This window comes from Setaria italica, chromosome IV, assembly GCF_000263155.2.
Source record: "Setaria italica strain Yugu1 chromosome IV, Setaria_italica_v2.0, whole genome shotgun sequence".
Classification (NCBI taxonomy): domain Eukaryota; kingdom Viridiplantae; phylum Streptophyta; class Magnoliopsida; order Poales; family Poaceae; genus Setaria; species Setaria italica.
In genome coordinates, this window is record NC_028453.1 from 13,497,179 (window position 1) to 13,516,470 (window position 19,292).

A 19,292-nucleotide genomic window follows, 5' to 3' on the forward strand; every position below is an offset into this window, starting at 1 on the left:
ACGCGCATCAACCACACCAACTCCACACGATTAGTGAACGATCAGAGGCGCACACGAAATGACGTCGTGCACCAGACAGCTAGAGCCACGAGGGTCAATCCAACTGGGATAAAAGGGTGTCCCTTTTATCTCGGTTGGGTCCTCCAACCGGGATAAAAGGGTCCCGCCACCGACGCCCCCCAGCTAGCCGTTGCAACCGGGACTAAAGGGGGGCCTTTAGTCCCGGTTGCAATTACCAACCGGGACTAATGCTCCCCTCCAAATTTCCGCACCCCGGCGCACCCCCTTTTGTCCCGGGCCACTTTTAAATCGGGATAAAAGGGGGCGGATCGAAAGTCAGTTCTCTACTAGTGTGGGGCCGGTGGGCTTGACCCTCGTGGCTCTAGCTGTCTGATGCACCACCTCATTTCTTGTACGCCTCTGATCGTTCACTAATCGTGTGGAGTTGGTGTCATTGATGCGCGTTTAATCAGAGTGTGGGTCCTTTAATCCAAGGGAGCCCTTCTGCTTCGTTTGATGGAGGAACCGAATGCAGGTCCTTCGGTCCGGAGGTGAGGTAAGTGTGTTTTTTCGCCAAAGGATTAATGACATGATCTCTGGGTGAGGTGGCTAGGCCGGCCAGCCCTGGCTGCCATCTTTTCTGCCACATGTACGTACATGTACAACTTCACCAAAATTTGTGAAATTTATTAGATAGAGCAAAATTGGTATGGAACATAGTGTGAAACTCCTATTTAATAACGAGAAGTTGATGGCCAAAGCGGGATTCAGTGGCAGTCAATATAAACATTTCAAGTTTGCATTATAAAGTTAAAATTGTTGAGTAAATTATTAATGAGTAAAATGCACACCTAGTCCTCAAACTTGTTGGGCTATGTCAGCTAGGTCCTCATACTTTCAAAATGCATATCTATCTCCCTAAACTTAGGCTCAGGTATAATTTAGGTCTCTATACTCTCAAAATGCAAATCTCATTCCCTAAACTTGGCTTCGGGTGTCATATAGATCCCTAAACTCTTGAAATACAGTGCCATCCTACTAATAGAATATGATAAGATCAAAGTTTATGCTTTCAAGCAGGCCATTACTTTCATTGGCACATTTCCTTACTTGTTTTATTTCCCTTTCAGCTTCTCCCAATATTGATCCAACAATTTATTTATAAACCCCTGATTTTAGTTTAGTAAATACAACTATGAGTTATTCAAATTTGACAATCTTCCAAGAATAATAGAGCACGCATATTATGCGCACCTAGCAAGTTAAAATATTGCCTCCACATTAAAAGATCATCAATCTTTCTAGATTCAGGACATTAATATTCTCCATACATGTTGAGTTGAAATTCACTTTATTTGACTATAATTAAATTGTATCTATGTAAAAATAGGATTTTATCAATTTAATAAAGATTAAAATGCTTTTAGAGGGTATATGGATGTAGATGACAATCGTAGCCAATTTTAGGGGGCTAGATCTGCATTATGAGAGTATAGGGACCTAAATAGCACCCGAGCCCAAGTTTAGGGAGCTAGATATGCATTTTTGGAGTATGTGGATCTAAGTGACACAAATAGATAAGTTTAAAGACAGGCCACACACTTTACTCATTACTCATTAGTAATCAAATATTGTAAAGTTTATATCAGAGTTACATGGTGTGCGCCTTACAAACCGGCGGTCACCATGTAACTTTGGTGAAGAGGATGGTGGAGGCGTCGGTGTCAATGATGTTTGCAAAATGCTAGAGGATAAAATTAAAAGCTCCTAACAAGGAAATGATTTTGTGTCTCAAAATAATTTACTCCATCCGTTCCAAATTATAGGTTGTTTTGACTTTTATAAGTGCATGTACTTTCTCTGGAAGCCGTTTTGCTTTATTTGTATACACCTAAATATAGTATATATATCTAGATGTATACAAACATCTATAAATCTAGAAAAATCAAATCGACATATAATTTGAAACGAAAGGAGTACTATCTTAGCAATAACTACCCTGAGAGACGGGTTTACTCTTCCCGTCGCCGCCGTACCAGGCTACATTGCGGTCTACGCCGCGGTATCCTTGTTTAGAAGGAGATGTCACTGCTGCTGCCAGATGATGCCCGCGCTGCGTGCATGAAGATGGGAACCACGACGCCGCGCATCAAGTTCTACCGTGAGTCGATTGTGCTGTGTGCAGTCATGTCATCTCAACTGTTATCTTATTCGGGCAGTGTTGAGCCTGAATTGTAACCTGTGTCTTCCTCTGTTTGTTTTTTATACTTCTTCCTCCGTGTTGTATTGCACTCTTTGCTTGACTATTATATCTTTGTTATGGCGTTATGATTCCTGTCAGCAACACCACGACGGGAAGATCGTAGGAAGATACTTTGATTTATTTGTATATATGATCGATTTGTACTAATTAAGCTAGTTGAATTGTGTATATGAATTGTGTATAAGGATTGTGTATATATATAGTAATTGTATAATTACAAATCCCATTCGTTTAAATACTAGTTGATTTCGTTCTAAAAAAATCTCAACTACAAGGTTAACAAATTAAAAGGGCCGCGGTACTACTATACGTATACGTGATGCATGCATGAAAAATTCAGGCGTCACCAGTGCCATGCAAGCGCAATTTAGTCCCGGTTGGAATTGAGCCGGGACTAAAGGGGACCCCTTTAGTCCCGGTTGGGAAATCCAACCGGGACTAAAGGGACCCCCTTTAGTCCCGGTTGGTGACACCAACCGGGACTAAAGGGGGTCCTTTACTCCCGGTTAAAAGGCCCGGGACTAAAGACCCCCCCTTTTGTCCCGGTTGGTTTATCCCGGATGGATATTCGAGAGATATGCACCCTACCAACCGGGACTAAAGGTCAATTCTCTACCAGTGCTAGTTTCACGTTCGGTGTCAGGATTACACTTAACATCAGACGTTTTGAATCACATGGTGCATTTTGCTCTACTCTTCAGTGGCACAATAGAAACACCAACTTTCTTCGGAGCCACAAAAGGAAAGGAAAGATCCTCCATATCCGAGCTAGCGGTATCAGTTCCAAGAGTACATATAGCTAGCTTGTTAGAATCATGCACGTATGACACTTTATTTGGCTCTGGCTCTAGCGTATATATTACTATATATGGTGCAGGTTCGATCACGCAAAGAGATATGATGATCCAGTGCTGGTCTGGGATTAAAGCCTCTGAGGCTGATCATTCGGGACAGTAGGTGGTGAATGTGGGCAGATCAACAGCTGGGGCCCCCGGACGGTCAATGGTCCTGTTCGAAACGGCAAACCCTTTGTAAAATATTGCCAGTCTCTATGCAAATTTTAGCACTGATGGTTTCCTAGAGAATCGACCCCAGACATCAAATATACAAGCTATGACATTCTGTGTAATACAATCCCCGTTCCAAATTATAAGTCGTTTTGACTTTTCTAATAAATTTATAGATATTATATATTATGCATCTAGATATATTGTATATATTGTATGTCTAGATGCATAATAATACTATAAACCTAGTATGTCTAGATGCATAATAATATCTATGAATTTATTAGAAAAGTCAAAACGACTTGTAATTTGGAATGGAGAGAGTAATATACATTATATTAACCATTTTTGGAATGCTATAATGTGCACATCGTTGTTACATTTATTATTGACTTCTTTTTAGTGCTTAGTATTCTCATTTGCTTGCTGTTAAGCTTATGTTTAATTATCGGACAAATAAAAAGTTATATCTGAAACCTAAAGCTGAATTTAACAACCAAACGTTTGTAGACTAACATTTAGGAGAAATAATATAATCCATTTCTATTCTGAAAATTGGTCACAAACTTTCTCCATAATAAACAAATTAATCAAATCTAAAGTTTGATATTATTCACAAAGGAATAATGTCCCGGCCGGCATTATTGGTTGGATCTACATATTTTTTTAATATTTAATTTTTTTCGAATCACACGGTACAGACGCGACGCTCATATACACGTACGCACACTCACTCCGGTACAGACGCGGACGCTCGTATACACGTACGCACACTCACCCCATTAGTGAGTACATCTTTTCCCATGCCACGACAACTTTGAGGTTTCAACATATTTTCAAAACAACGGATTTGCAAAATGGTAGAGGATAAAAAGGTCCTAACTGAGGCAGCCTCATTTCTAAGTTGTGTCACAAAATGACTATCTGTGCAAACCATATATATCCTGAGCGATGGGTTCAGCCTTTGCTACTTCTGGAAAGAAATATTTTCTTCCGAGTCACAAAAGGAGAAAAAGAGACTATTATTCCATGTTGCTTAATTGGTACGGTTAATCGCATAAGCTTTAGTTAAAGACTTCGCACGTGCATATGGGACCATGCTCCACCGCATTAGCTAGCACTCACTAATCAAGGTATATATGCTCCGACAATGCTTCGGATATATAAACAGCAACAACGCATCGATCCATGCCGAGTAGAGTGACCGAGAGGCAGGTCTGCGAGCAGGTAGCAGCAGCTAACCTAGGCTCTCACACAGAGAAACTATGGCAGCCAAATCAGAAGAAAGTTCAAAGCAGGCAAGCAGTAGTAACGAGGGAGATAACAATCCGACCGTGACCAAGAAGAACATTGGAGATGGAGTCGTACTACCAAATGATGATAGGGCCAACAAGGGGAACATGGCCGCCGAAAAGGTGCTGTCGGTGTCGGCGAACCTGGCGAAGCTGCTGCCGTCGGGGGCGGTGCTCGTGTACCAGACGCTGTCGGCATCCTTCACCAACCAGGGCTCCTGCAACACCGCCAACAAGTGGCTCAGCGCCCTGCTCGTCGGCTTCCTCAGCGCCGCCTGCATCTTCCTCACCTTCACCGACAGCATCGTCCACGACAACAAGATCTACTACGGCGTCGCCCTCGCCGGGCGGCTCAAGATCTTCGCCCTGTCCCGGACGGAGGAGAAGCGGTTGCTCAGGGCCCTCAAGAAGGACCTCGTGGAGCGGCGCCTCAAGACGCTGGACTGGGTTCACGCCTTCTTCACGGCCATCGTCTTCCTCTCCATAGCCATGGGCGACGTCGGGCTCCAGAAATGCTTCTTCCCGGACCTGGATAGCGACCACATGAAGAACGTCAAGGAGCTGCTGAGGAACGCGCCGCTGGGGCTGGCACTACTGTCCAGCTTCGTGTTCATGATCTTCCCCACCACAAGGCACGGCGTCGGCTTCGACAATGGCGACCGCGGCACCACGGGAGAGCAGGAGAAGAAGGATGGCGCAGAGGCCGCGGCTAAATCAAAATCCGTGAACGACCTAGAAGCACCGGTTTCCAAGCAACAGAAGTGAACACGCGCGGTCTGGAGTCACTCCTTCAGAGGAAAACGCTGAAACATGTTTGTGTGCTTGTTTTGTTTTTTTACTTTTCCGTACAACAATCGGAGTGTTCCACACAGAAATAATATGTAAAACCTGTTTGGTGCTTACTTTGATTTTTTTCTACAATGAATAAAAGATATATTTCATTCATAATCGTTAGCGAAGTATAAAGATGAGCTGAACGTAGCAGCTAGCAGAGCGAAAAACTCAAATTTCCCTTGTAGGGTGTAATTGTCACTGCTGGAAAACTAACGATTTGTTGCGACCCGTATATTGGTTGCATTTTGGTCCGATACTAATATGAACATTAGTATCGGGTCTAGCAGCTAGTCCCCGAGGAGACTCTGAACCCCTTTAGTACCGAATGGAGGCTTCACCTGGTACCAAAGGTCACCCATTACTACCAGTTGAAGCCTCTAACTGATAATAATGTGCCTGAGGGCCTTTAGTGCAGGATGGAGGCTCCACCCGGTACTAATGTCCATACTATAAATCTAGCTTCTTCTTCCTCTTGACCGAGCCACCCACCAAGCTCGGGCTTCATCCATTCCATGGCGATCTAGGGGAGGTGCTGCTGGATTTTTTTTATCATTTCTTGGGGATTGCACTCATTCAAGTGCTTTAAAGGTTATAAACTTTTATCCTCCCTTGTTATATAGTTAGTATGCTAAGTTTTATGCTTTAGAGTTAAAGTAATTTGTGATTTTTAGAATAAGCTACAGTGGAGAAAATTTTCATTTATATGCATATGTTATATAAGTTTGACCTACAATGGATTGGATGCTATGTTTCATATTAGTTAAAAGAAATTAATCTATATGAGGTTAGAGGAATAATATAGAAATTAATTTCATGGTTTAATCATTTGCTAATGTGAGCTAAATAAATTGTGGTACATAGAGATAATAAGATGAAATAGAGGTTTATAATTAGTCATTTTTAGAATAAGCTACAATTCATTTATATGTTATGCTTGAGCTAAATAAATTGTGGGGAAAAAATTATTTGTTTATAGTCTAGTCATTTGCAAATATGAGCTAATAAATAAATTGTGGTACATAGAGATAATTAAATTTGGATTTTCGTAATACTAATTTATTATTGTCAAATTTAAAGAATAAAGTGTTGTCCAATCAATCAACATGGTTACTGCTGCTCGAGGGAGTGGCAATGGTGGGGCGATTTGTCATACATACATATATGGGTCCACCAGAAGGTTTGGACAATCCTAGATATAGGGCTGGACACCGAGACGCATCTGACATGGAGACCATGGCGCAGGACGGCATAGTCTACATGGAAAGATAGGAACTAGTCGAGGATTAGAAAAGTACCCGTAGTAATAAGAGTAGAACTCCTCTAGTTGTATCCGACTAGTATTCTTGTAACCAACCAACCTGTAACCGTGCCCTCGGCAATATAAGGTGAGGTAGAGACCCCCTCCAAAGCAATTGAATCCAACCAACACACAGGAAGTAGGGTATTACGCAATCTAGCGGTCCTAACCTGTCTAAATCGTGTGTCTGTGTTTACCTTTGAGTTCCTGATCTCAACGAGCCCCACTAACAAAAATACTACCTCAGGCACCCCTCTCGGTAGGTTGTCGGGTTTAAACACCGACACGATTGTCGTTCCTCTCGTGGTAAGAGAAAAACCACGGTTGGCCATCATGATAAGCCGAAGAAAATGAGCACGTGGGAGAGAGCAATGCTTCGTTATTTGGAAAGATGTCATGAAGATGCTATTGCAATGGGTCAAGAACCTCCTTTTGGTGGTCATTATACTCCACCGCCAGTGTAACGACCGACCCCTAAGCCTTTCCAGTTAGTCTTGATCGGAGTCCTTGATCAAAGTCATCGGTCTTGTTTTACCACGCTGAGTGCTCAGCTATCCGCCTGGTTCCGACCCCGGAAGATCCGACCCCTCTCCGCTTCGTTCCTCTCCCGACCCCGGCGAGCTCAGCGCACCGTCGGATCCTGCAAACCTTCATCAACCATCCGTTCTATCCACCGGTGGACCCGTGAGATCTTTTCTCCAGATCCTCCGCGACAGCCGCACTCGAGTTGCATGCCCACTTCAGAGTCTCCCTGCCGCGTGGCTCGTCTTCTCCGACGCCCGCCGCTCAGTTTTGTCTCTGGCAGCGACCAAGTGGGTTCTCGCGCCCCTTTCCCCAATGGCAGCGGAAGCTCCTCTGCACCCCTTTCTGCAGAGCCTCGCCTCCCGCGCCCATCATCACGCCGCCAGATCCCGGCCCCAGAGCCCGATGTCGCCCGTCTTTTCCGTCCCTTCAGCCACAGTCGCGCCGCCCGGTCTTCGCTACCCGACGATTCCTCCACCGCCAACCCCGACAGCGGCCGCGACAGCTCCTTCCCCCGCCTTGTCAGAAGCCGCCCGACAATCTGTTGTTCCGCGCTCTCACCCGCGCCCGCGGCTGCCTGTCTTCTCACCTGTGCGCCCTCGATTCTAGCGCCGTTAATCCGGTCGCTTCTATCAAATCTTCCGCACGGCGACGCCCGCTTTCCGCCAAATCTCAACCACCGGTCTACCCGCCCCTACGCCGCCCTGACGGCAGAACGCAATGATCGCTGGCGTCACCCCCGGAGTTCTGCAGCACCGCCCTCTTCGCTCAATCGCCGCCCCGGCAGAGCACTCCATTGTTTCTCCCCGGCCTTCGCGCCGCTTCCCTTCTCTCTCTCCCGCGCCGCTTCCTTTCTCCGTTCCAGCAGCTATAAAAGGAATGCCCCCGTCACCGGAGTTCCCTCCGCCATTGTTGCCTTCAGCCCTTCTCTCGCTCTCTACTCAAGCTCCCAGCGCCACCCACCAAGTTCTTGACGAGTTCTTCTCTCAGTTTCTCTCTCAGTTTTCCCCAAGTCACTCCGCAGCTTGCTCCTCCGTGCTGCGTGAAAAGCTCTCTTGAGATCTGCAAGAAGCGCCGCCGCCGCCGTAGCATTCCCAGTCTTAGCCCGTGTTCGAAGCTTTAGTCCCTCCGCCCAAGTCTGCTTCTTCCTGACCCCGAGCTTTCCTTTCAGGAAGAAGGTGAGTTGCCGACCCCAGTCCGCCTCGCCCGACCCCTCCTATCCGCCCGACCCTGGTTCCGTCTCGCCCGGCCCTATCTGTTCCGCCGACCCTTCTCCGCCTCGCCCGAGGGCTCGGCTGTGATCTTTTTCTTCAACCCGAGGGTGTATGTGTAAAACTTAGGAACCCTTCAGCGCTTGCGTCTGAGGATCCCTAGTTTTTCCCACATCCTCTAGTTTAAGAATCAGATCATGAGTTCCTTTCCTACCCTTACCCCTTGATCATCACCAGCTCTCTTGAACCTCCCCACCCTCCTGCTCCTTGTCGCAAGTTTCTGGGCGCAGGCGAACCAGTGTTGCTGTTGAAATAACTGTCTATGCTAACTCTTGCATTGCATTCGTGTAGAGCTGCACCTCGTCGACGGCTTCTACAAGTTGCACCCGGCGCCAGAAGAAGAAGCTGTAGCCGAGTTCCTGCCCTCCGAAGTCGAGCAGTTTCCGTCCCCTTTGCTTGAAGGCAAGCCCCGGTTGCATGAAAGTCCTATGTGTTTTACCAGACTTGCGCATGCCTTCTGTAACATGCTTGTGCATTTACATATAGGAGTTGTGTGAAACCCTAGATGCATGACTTAGTTGTCCCCATGATCTGAGCACTAGCTGTTGGACCGTGTAGTCGCCTTGCTTAACTAGGAGACGGTAAAAGTCGAGTGATCTCCTGTCACTCGCGAGTTGTAGGAGTTGGATGTCTATCTTCCAGTTAAAACTATAAGGACGATGGACGGGGCAGGGTTTTGGGTAACTCTTTGGTGGTCGGATGTTAGCCCCGTCTGTCTATGAAAACTTGCTAAGGCCCGACAGTGGTGGTGTTCGTGATCAAGTGTTTGAAAGTACTAGCCTCATACTTAGTATGGGATGAGGAAGCCTAGTACCTGATTGAACCTAGACGTGAGCGGTCGCCCCATTGTTCTTGGAACGGAGTTTCCCCTGCTGGTTGTCGCACGTGGTGGCAAGCGTGGTCACAGGACGGCAGAGGCCGGGTCTGTGGAACCTTGCACCAAAGGAAATGGGCCCGACACGGGTTAGGGGATTGATGGGGAAGGCCGACACAGGAAGCGACCTCCGGGTGCGCGGATGTCGTGAGGCTAGGTTCACCATGCATGGTTAAAGAACTCGAATCAATTCGTCTGCCTCTCACAGCTTGAGATTGCTTGATCGCTATGTCACCCTGAGTAAATGAGGAATCTGATGATGGCAATGTTTGTTGTTATATCTACACATCTTGTTTGGCTCTATGGATGCTTAGAATAGGTTGCACAACCTAGACTGGTAAATGAACCTAGAACCGGAGCTAAAACTTGAAAATAAGGTTACTTGGTGCTGTTTGGCAAACAAACCCCTCAGCCAAAAAGCCCTGCATGTCTAGATGGAGGAGTAGTTTTACTCCCACGGGTTAAGTCTTGTTGAGCTTAGTAGCTCAGCCTTGTTGTGGCTCCTGTTTTTTTCAGGTGAAGTCGCTACTTCCGAGCCCTCCCTTGCCGGCGCTTGGCCACCCCAGCTTCCGCTAGGCTGGACGGTCGAGTGGGATCCTTCCTCGGACGGCGAGGAAAGTAACCAGTGATGTCCCGGTTGGCCTCACCAGGGATGTCCGACCCCGACGAAGTCTTCCGCTAGTGTTTTTCTCTGTTGTTTCTTTGGAATCTTGTAAAACTTTGATGTTGGATTTTATGGCTGAACTAAATGGGTAAACTTGTTTAACTCAGTGGACTCGTTGTATTCTCTGGAACCACTCACCTTCGTGTGGGTTGCTAAACTCGATCCTGTCTAAGTGGTTAAATCGGATGAAATCCAACGGCATTTCGTGTTAGCTCGACTTAAGCACGGGTGTCGCATATTAGGCGGCTTAACCCTGTCTAATCAAGCTAATCCGAAGTGGATCCGCCACAGCCAGTCCCGGGGGTTTCAAGTCCACTGAGTACTACCGTCACAGGAGGCACAAATAATCCACAGGATGAGGCTGGATCAGCTAAACCTTTATCTTCGCCACCCAAGGATGCTTAAAGTCTTCCTAGATAGTACTCAGTGGATGGTTTGTCGTGGTGTATCATGTTGTTTTGGTCTGAATTTTAAATCTGTGTATTTCTATCTAAACTTTCAGCAATATTTGAGTTTTATGATATTTGTATCATGTTTGTTATGCTTCATATTTAATTCTATGGGTGATTAGAATAACTTTGGTTCAGTAATACTTTGTAGATGGATCGGCAATGGATGTACAGAAACGCTCCATGAAGTACATTAATAGCTTGCGTGGTTTTCTTAATCTAGCAGAGTCCAACAAGCTGCCGTCTTATTTCATTTGTTGTCCATGCTAAAATTGCAAAAATGAGAAGGATTACTCATCTGGAAAGACTATTCACGGCCACATATACAGTTCAGGATTCTTGCCTAACTATTTTGTTTGGACCAAGCATGGGGAAGTGGAGTTATGATGGATGATGAAGAAGATGATAACTATATTCCTGACTGGACTCAAGGAGATTCCTTTGCAGATGCTGCAATGCACGAAGCTGAAGAAGAGATGGTTGCACAAGAAGGTCCTACAGATGATCTAGGTCAGGTGTTACGAGATGTAAAGGAAGACAGCGAGAATGTGAAGGAGTCAAAGAAGTTCGAGCGTATGTTAGATGATCATAAGAAATTATTGTAGCCAGATTGCAAACAGGGGCACAAAAAGTTGGGTACCACACTAGAAATGCTGTGATGGAATGCAAAAAATAGAGTTTCTAATGGGGTTTTGATGAGTTAATGAAAATCATAAAGAACATGCTTCCTGAGGGGAACGAATTGCTGTACTCAACGTACGAAGCTAGAAAGGTTGTTTGCCCTCTGGGTTTGGAGGTACAAAAGATATGTGCATGTCCTAGTGATTGTATCCTCTATCGTGGTGAGGAATATGAGAAATTGGAGGCTTGTCCTGTGTGTGAAGCACTGTGTTATGAGATCAAGCGAGATGATCTCAGTGATGTTGTGGGCATGCTGGCAAGAAAAAAGTTCCTACGAAGGTAATGTGGTATTTCCCTATAGTACCCCGCTTGAAGCGTTTGTTCAGAAATAAGGCATATGCAAAGTTGATGGGTTGGCACAAAGAAGAAGGTAAGTAAGATGAAGTGATCAGACACCCCGTTGATGGGTCCTAGTGGAGAATAGTTGATAGGAAATTTTCTGAGTTTGAAAATGATGCAAGGAACATAAGATTTGGTTTAAGTACGAATGGATTCAATCGATTTGGTAAGTTCAGTAGTGGTCATAGTACTTGGTATGTGACCTTATGTATGTTCAATCTTCCACCCTAGATGTGCATGAAGCAGAAGTTTATTACGATGCTGGTAATTATCCAAGGCCCAAAACAACCTGTCAACAACATTGATGTTTACCTAAGACAGTTGGTTGATAAACTTTTACTATTATGGAAGGAAGAAGGTGTACGTGTGTGAGTTGAGGACAAAAAGAAGAATTTTAATCTACGAGCATTGCTGTTTGTAACCATCAATGATTGGCCCGCACTTGGTAATCTGTCAGGATAGACAAACAAGGGATATCGAGCCTGCACGCACTATTTAAATGATACTTGCAGTATGTATTTGAAACAATATAGGAAGGTCTTTTGTACAGGCCATCATCAATTTCTTCCTGCTAAGCACCTGTTTAGAAAGAAAGGGAAGCATTTTGAAGGGAAGGAAGAAAAATGTACTAAGCCCATTCACCGCAATTGTAAATATGTATTTCCTATGATAAAGGATGTGAGGGTAGTCTTTGGAAAGGGCTTTGGTAGCCAACCTGTTCCAAACGATGAGGACAGACATGCACCAATGTGGAAGAAGAAGTCTATATTTTGGGAGCTACCTTATTAGGAAGTCCTTGAGGTCCATAATGCAATCGATGTGATGCACCTGACAAAAAATCTTTGCATGAACCTGCTTGGCTTCCTAGGTACATATGGAAAGGCAAAGAATACAATTGAAGCACGTCGGGACATGAAATGTATGAAACAATGAGATGGCCTATATTCGGAAAGAGAGATGATGGACATTACTTGCATGCTGCCAGTTACACTCTCAACAAGGAAGAGAAGGAAAGTATGTTTAAGTGCTTAAATAGTATCAAGGTCCCATCGAGCTACTCCTCAAATATACATGGAATAATAACTATCAAGAGAAGAAATTCATAAGTCCAAAGGCCCATGACTGCCACGTCCTGATGACACAATTGCTGCCTATTGCACTGAGGGGTATTCTACCAGAGAATGTGAGAATAGAAATCATGAAGCTATGTGCATTCCTCAACATGATTTCTCAGAAGACAATCCATCCAAAGAATCTACTAAAACTACAGAATGACGTGGTGCAATGTCTTTTCAGCTTTGAGATGGTCTTTCCACCTTCCTTCTTTAATATCATGACACACCTTCACCTTGTTGAAGAGATTTTTATTCTTGATCCTGTATTTCTACACAATGTGTTCCCTTTCGAGAGGTTTATGTCATCTTTGAAGAAGTATGTTCGCAATCGTGCACGTTCAAAAGGAAGCATCACAAAGGGATATGGAACAGAGGAGGCCATTGAGTTTTCTGTTGACTTTATTGATGATCTGAGTCCGATTGGAGTCCCTATATCACGACATGAGGGGAGACTCAAGGGAAATGGCACACTAGGGAAGAAAGCTTGGATGGACATCGATGAGAGTACATTTCGTAAAGAACACCTCATGGTTCTGCAACAATCATCCCTGATGGCTCTACATATGGAGGAGCACAAGACCATTGTATGGTCCTCAAATGAGGGGAAGACTGAGGCCTAGATTACACGTCATCACATTGACACTTTTGTCTCGTGGTTGCAGCGATGACTGATAGGTGATGACACAATTGAAGAACAACTAGCATGGTTGGCTAGGGTCCATCTATCTCAATATCGATATTCTGAGGATACAAGATAAATGGGTACACATTTTACACGAGAGCCCAAAACCAAAAGAGCATAAATCAAAATAGTGGTGTCCGTATAGATGCACTAGACAATAATGGAAAAAAAAGACAGATACTATGGTGTCATTGAGGAGATATAGGAACTGGACCATGGACCTTTGAAATTCCCTCTATTTCAGTGCCAATGGATGATAGTTATTGAAGGAGACGTAATGACAGATAACTATGGGATGACAATAGTGGACCTTTACAAGATTGGATACAAAGACAAACCATTCGTCCTAGCCAATGATGTGACTCAAGTTTTCTATATGAAGGACATGCCAAGCAAACCAATAAATAAGGGTGCTAATAAGTCAAATGACCAGCCAAAGCGCCACATAATTCTTCCAGGGAAAAGAAAAATTGTTGGAGTTGAGGACAAGACTAACATTTCTGAAGATTATGATTAGTTCGATGATCTTCCTCCATTTTCAGTTGATGTTGACCCAACCATCCTGTTAGCCAAAGAGGATGCTCTATACTTACGCTGCGATCACAACCAAGGGACATTTGTCAAGAGGAAGGTTATTAACGTTCCGCTAGATGATGACCTGTAATGTATTACAACCATTATGTTGTGTTTTGTGGTCAAGTGACAAAATAATGTAATAACGCATTGTAATGATATATCATGTATTCTATGGGCTTATGCAATTTTCCTTTCATTAACAATACTATTTGCAAAAATCTCACCCTATTAAACAAGAACTGATTCTTTTATAGTTAAAATATTAAATATTTTGATTTTTTAGCACAATTAAATATTAAACAATAAATTTGGATATAATTAAACAAGTACATGACTAAGTTATGGTAAACATGTTACTGATACTACATGCACTATTTTTCTAAATTTTTGCATGGTCAAAATAATTTTTTTTCAATTTTTAAGTTAACATAAGTATTATGACCATTTATGACCTATTACTATGTTAAATTTACTAATTTTACTATATTTGATATTTAAGAGCAACTAATATTTTTATAGTGTAGATCCAATCAAAATCAAGCTAACAAACTTTTTTTTTGCAATTTTATGAATGTTATTTAATTTACTACGTATGAAATAAATATAACAGCAATTATAAAGAAAGGAAATAAAATATTGTCTTGGCGGGAACTGAAACAGGAGGCTACAACCCCTTTAGTATGGGGTGATAACAACACCGGGTACTAAAGGGGGGCAGTTTCGTTTCGCGCCCTGTGCACCTCTTTTAGTACTAGGTGGGGGCTAAGCTCGGTACTAAAGGGGTGGCCTTTAGTACCGGTGCTATCCACCGCCCGGTACTAAAGGCCTTTAGTACTGGCTGTAGCCTGTTGGAGGTATGCCCTAGAGGCAATCATAGAGATGATGATATTCCATTTGTATCCATGATTTGTATGTTGTGTTCATTGAATATCCATTGAAGGCTACTTGAATTGATTTGCAATTATGTGAATTGTATGTGAAACTCTTTACTTGTATGGTTATTCTAAAGTTGTCCCTAGTTGGATTTCATGTGAGGACACACATGAATATTAGACTAGCACATGTATTAGTTGATGACTATATTTCACAAGTCATAGACATGGAGATGTTGAACTAATAATGTGGACACATGTGGAGACATGTGCTAGGACTGACCCAACACGAGAAGTAGTTCTCTCTTTAAACAACATATACGCTTTGTCCTTAGACCTGAGATTGTTGCATGTATTCTAGATGTGGATCGACCTACTTAGGGGCTATCAAACGCTACGCCGTAACAGGGTAGTTATAAAGGTAGCTTTCGGGTTTGTCAAGAAGCATGCTATGAGACATGGTCAATCAAGATGGGATTTGCCCCTCTCTGATTGAGAGTGATATCTCTGGGCCCCTCGAGTGATCGGATCCGAAAATGCATGGCCATGCTACGTACGGTTAAGAGTTAACCTACAAAGGGATTCCGAATCACAGGATCGAGAAAGAGCGGTCGGCTTGAAGCTAGACCAAATATCGTGAGGCAAAGGGAATAGCATGTATATTATGTTGTGATGGTTCGTCTGATATGATCTTCGTGTGCGTATAGGAGTTGGCACGTCCTGCTAGAGGCCGCTACCGACTATTGGGCCGAGTAGGAGTACTCGGGCCATGTCTATACGTATCCGAACCCATAGGGTCACACACTTAAGGGGCTGGAAGCCCAATTCGGATCTGATCCGAGTTGGATTAGGTTTAGAAGTACGAATGGGCCTCGGACCCAGAGGCCCGTTAGGAACCTCTATAAATAGAGGGGTGGGGGTGCCCTAGGGTTTACACCTTTTTTTGGCGAAACACACCTGCCACGCCTCCCACGCCCTCGCCTGTTGCAACTCGCGGATCTAGCAGTCCGGCTTGCGACGCTTCCTCCCTGCACGTGTGGATACCTTGGAGGTGTTGCGCCTGCAGCACTTGGACGAGCCACCGACGAGCCACGACGAGCCAACGACGAGCCGCGGCACCGGAGGCGATCTTGCTGCACGTGGACGAGCTGCTGAGGAGCTGCTGGACGTTGACGTGATTGACTACGTACGACTACGTTGATCGACTACGTACGACTACGTGATCGTCTTCACTGCATCGACGCATATCTACATCTTCCGCACCAGTAGTGCGTCGAGTGGTAATCCCGTGATCCTTATACGACAGTTCTTCCTGGTTTTACGTGGTAGAAATTTTTGATTTGCGCTAGTGTAGCCTACCTCGTATCCCTACAGTGGTATCAAGAGCCGTAGCTGCTTAGTTTTGGATTCGGGATGTGTGCATATGGAGATATGCGAGTTTTCCATTTGATCTATGTCCTGGTTTCGTGCCCTTGCTACAATGGTAGTGTAACGACATACTCCTACCGGTCGGTTTCCGCCATCGGAGTTAAGTGATACATGTAAATCCAGTTGCAGTGAGCGAAGATCAACATGATTGGTCGAATCGAAATCCAGGGTCATACGCCAGGCGCATTAGATGTGCAATAGTAGATGGGATCTACTGCCGGGGTCGGGATTTTTGCCGTTTGCGTATGCTTCGGTAAATCAGCCATAACTTTTCGGTACGATCTCGGATCGGGGCGAATTTTATATGAAAATTGATCTACAGAAAAAGTTACACATGAAATTAGATTTTCCCAAATTCGGCTTGGAAGATGGAGTTTCGGGCATCCGAAGTTTGGAACGTTAGGACGCCTAACTCTGTTTTGCAGGATGTATGTATGTATCTTGTGATCAGTATGGCCCCCTTGTGTATGTGATGCATGTGTGTAACTCATTCGTGACCTGCGTGTCACGCGTACGGCAACACGGTAGGAGCCATATGTGTTGTCACTTTATTGTATTTAATGGTCTGCGTACCAATCTGTGATGATCCAAGCAACTATGTAATCTTCATTACTAGATTCTTTACTAGCTATTAGGCGTAATAGCATGTTCTAGTTCTTGGAGGACTCATCACCAGGAGGATGGCGCAGATGGAACATGGAGATAGAGATCACCATGGTGAACAGGTTCTATGGAGATGGAGATCACCATATGAAAACGGGCCATACCGTGTCACAACTGTGTGAATGCTATTCTGTTTATGTTTTACTTTCTGCATGCTGTGATGTTAGAAGTAGAACGATCCCTCACAAACTTTAAGTTAGTATGCCCTCCCAACTAAAACTTGCACCGTCCCATGTCTTGTACAATTAGTGGTGGGTCTATGAAATTAGGGTACCACTAGTTTTTCTTGACTAGACGGGTTTGTGTCGGACACTTACACGCATAAGGGTTGGTTTGCTTAACGAGGTCATCTTAACGGTTAAGGACCTTGGGGCATAACGGTTGGGCGCCGAGACATGGAGATGTCACCCAACAACAGGAGTCATATGTGATATGATTAGCAAAAGTTGCTTACCAATCTACCTTGTTTGCTAGCGGTGATGCTAAAGCTCACTAGTGGACTTGTTAGTTGTGGATCCTGAATCACTAAGTTTCAATAGAGGGATATTGATTTTAGTGGGAGTAGATTCTGTTAAAATAGTTTAATGTGATTTGCTCTATCATGAATACATTTGTCTTAGTGTATTTTTCATTACTTTGTTGTAGATTAAATGGCACCTAGCAGCACTACACCGTTTGCTTTGCGTTCGGTCCTTGAGAAGGACAAGTTGAATGGAACAAATTACTCGGATTGGATCCGTAACCTGAGAATCGTTCTCAGGGCTGAGAAAAAGGAAGATGTTCTAGACAACCCACTACCAGAAGAACCTGCTGATGATGCACCCGCTGCTGCTAAGAATGCTTACAAGAAAGCATGTGATGCTAACCTCGAAGTAAGCTGCCTTATGCTTGCTTGCATGGAACCCGAGCTGCAGATGCAGTTCGAAACAAACCATGAGGCGCACGATATGATCGTGGCGCTTAGAGACATGTTCCAAACACAGGCCAGGACTGAAAGGTTCAATGTGTCTAAAGCCTTTGTTGAGAGCAAGCTAGCAGAAGGCGCAGCAGTAGGACCACACGTAATCAAGATGGTTGGTTACACTCAACGGTTGGAGAAGCTAGGCTTCCCACTGGGCCAAGAGTTGGCCACTGATTTCATTCTTTCGTCTCTTCCGCCTAGCTATGGGAACTTCATCTCGAACTACCATATGCATGGGACGGAGAAGGGTCTGAATGAGCTGTGTGGCATGCTTAAAACAGCAGAGGCTGACATCAAGAAAAGCACTAGTACCAGCCATGTGATGGCGATACAAAACAAGCCTAGCTTTAAGAAGAAGGGCAATTCTTGGAAGAAGAAGGGCAAGGCTGGAACATCCAAGCCAAACCCACTGCCCAAGGTTAAAGCTGGACCTGGACCTGCTCCAGACAAAGAGTGCTTTTACTGTCATGAACTTGGTCACTGGAAGAGAAACTGCAAGTAGTACCTAGCTTCCTTGAAGAATGGCAGAAGTAAGAGTACTTCTACCTCAGGTACGCTTGTTGTTAATGTTATAGACAACATATTTCTCGCTGATACAGTTATTAATTCTTGGGTATTTGATACCGGATCGGTTGCTCATATTTGCAATTCGATGCAGGGAATGATAAGAAGTAGAAGCGTGGAAAGAGGAGAAGTTGATTTCCGCGTGGGCAATAATGCAAGAGTTGCTGCGTTGACCGTCGGGACGATGCAACTCCACCTCCCGTCAGGATTTATTATGGAGTTGAATAATTGTTATTTTGTTCCTAGTTTAAGTCGAAACATTTTGTCTCCTTCATGCTTGATGAAGGATGGTTATTCATTTGCGAGTGAAAACAATGGTTGTGTGATCTCTAAGAATAATATGTTTATGGCTTTTGCACCCATTGTGAATGGATTATTTGTTTTAAATCTTGATGGTTCACCTGTCTGTAATGTAAGTGCTAAAAGGCCTCCGCCTAATGATTTGAGTCCTACCTACTTGTGGCATTGTTGTTTGGGTCATATAAGTGAAAAGCGCATGAAGAAGCTCCATTCTGATGGACTTCTAACTTCGTTTGATTTTGAATCATACGAGACATGTGAGGCTTGCTTACTAGGCAAGATGACCAAGACGCCTTTCACAGGATTTCCTGAGAGAGCAGTAGACTTGTTGGAACTTGTACATAGTGATGTATGCGGACCAATGAGCACGACGGCTAGAGGAGGATTCCAATACTTCATAACTTTCACTGATGATTTTAGTAGATATGGCTATGTCTACTTGATGAGGCACGAGTCTGAAACCTTTGAAAAGTTCAAGGAATTTCAGAATGAAGTTGAAAATCAGCGTGGCAAGAAAATTAAGGCCTTACGATCTGATCGTGGAGGCGAGTATTTGAGCCACGAGTTTAGCAATCATCTAAAGAGTTGCGGAATTGTTCCACAACTTACGCCGCCTGGAACACCTCAGAGAAACGGTG

At 44.2% G+C, this 19,292-nt stretch overlaps 1 protein-coding gene across 1 annotated transcript; it reads left to right on the plus strand.

The window, feature by feature from the left end:
- The first annotated feature begins 4,535 nt into the window (after positions 1-4,535).
- LOC101759331 (protein DMP10) lies at positions 4,536-5,327 on the plus strand. The gene has a single exon (XM_004966856.3). The coding sequence runs from the start codon at positions 4,536-4,538 to the stop codon at positions 5,325-5,327; it is 792 nt and encodes a 263-aa protein (XP_004966913.1).
- The last annotated feature ends 13,965 nt before the right edge of the window (positions 5,328-19,292 follow it).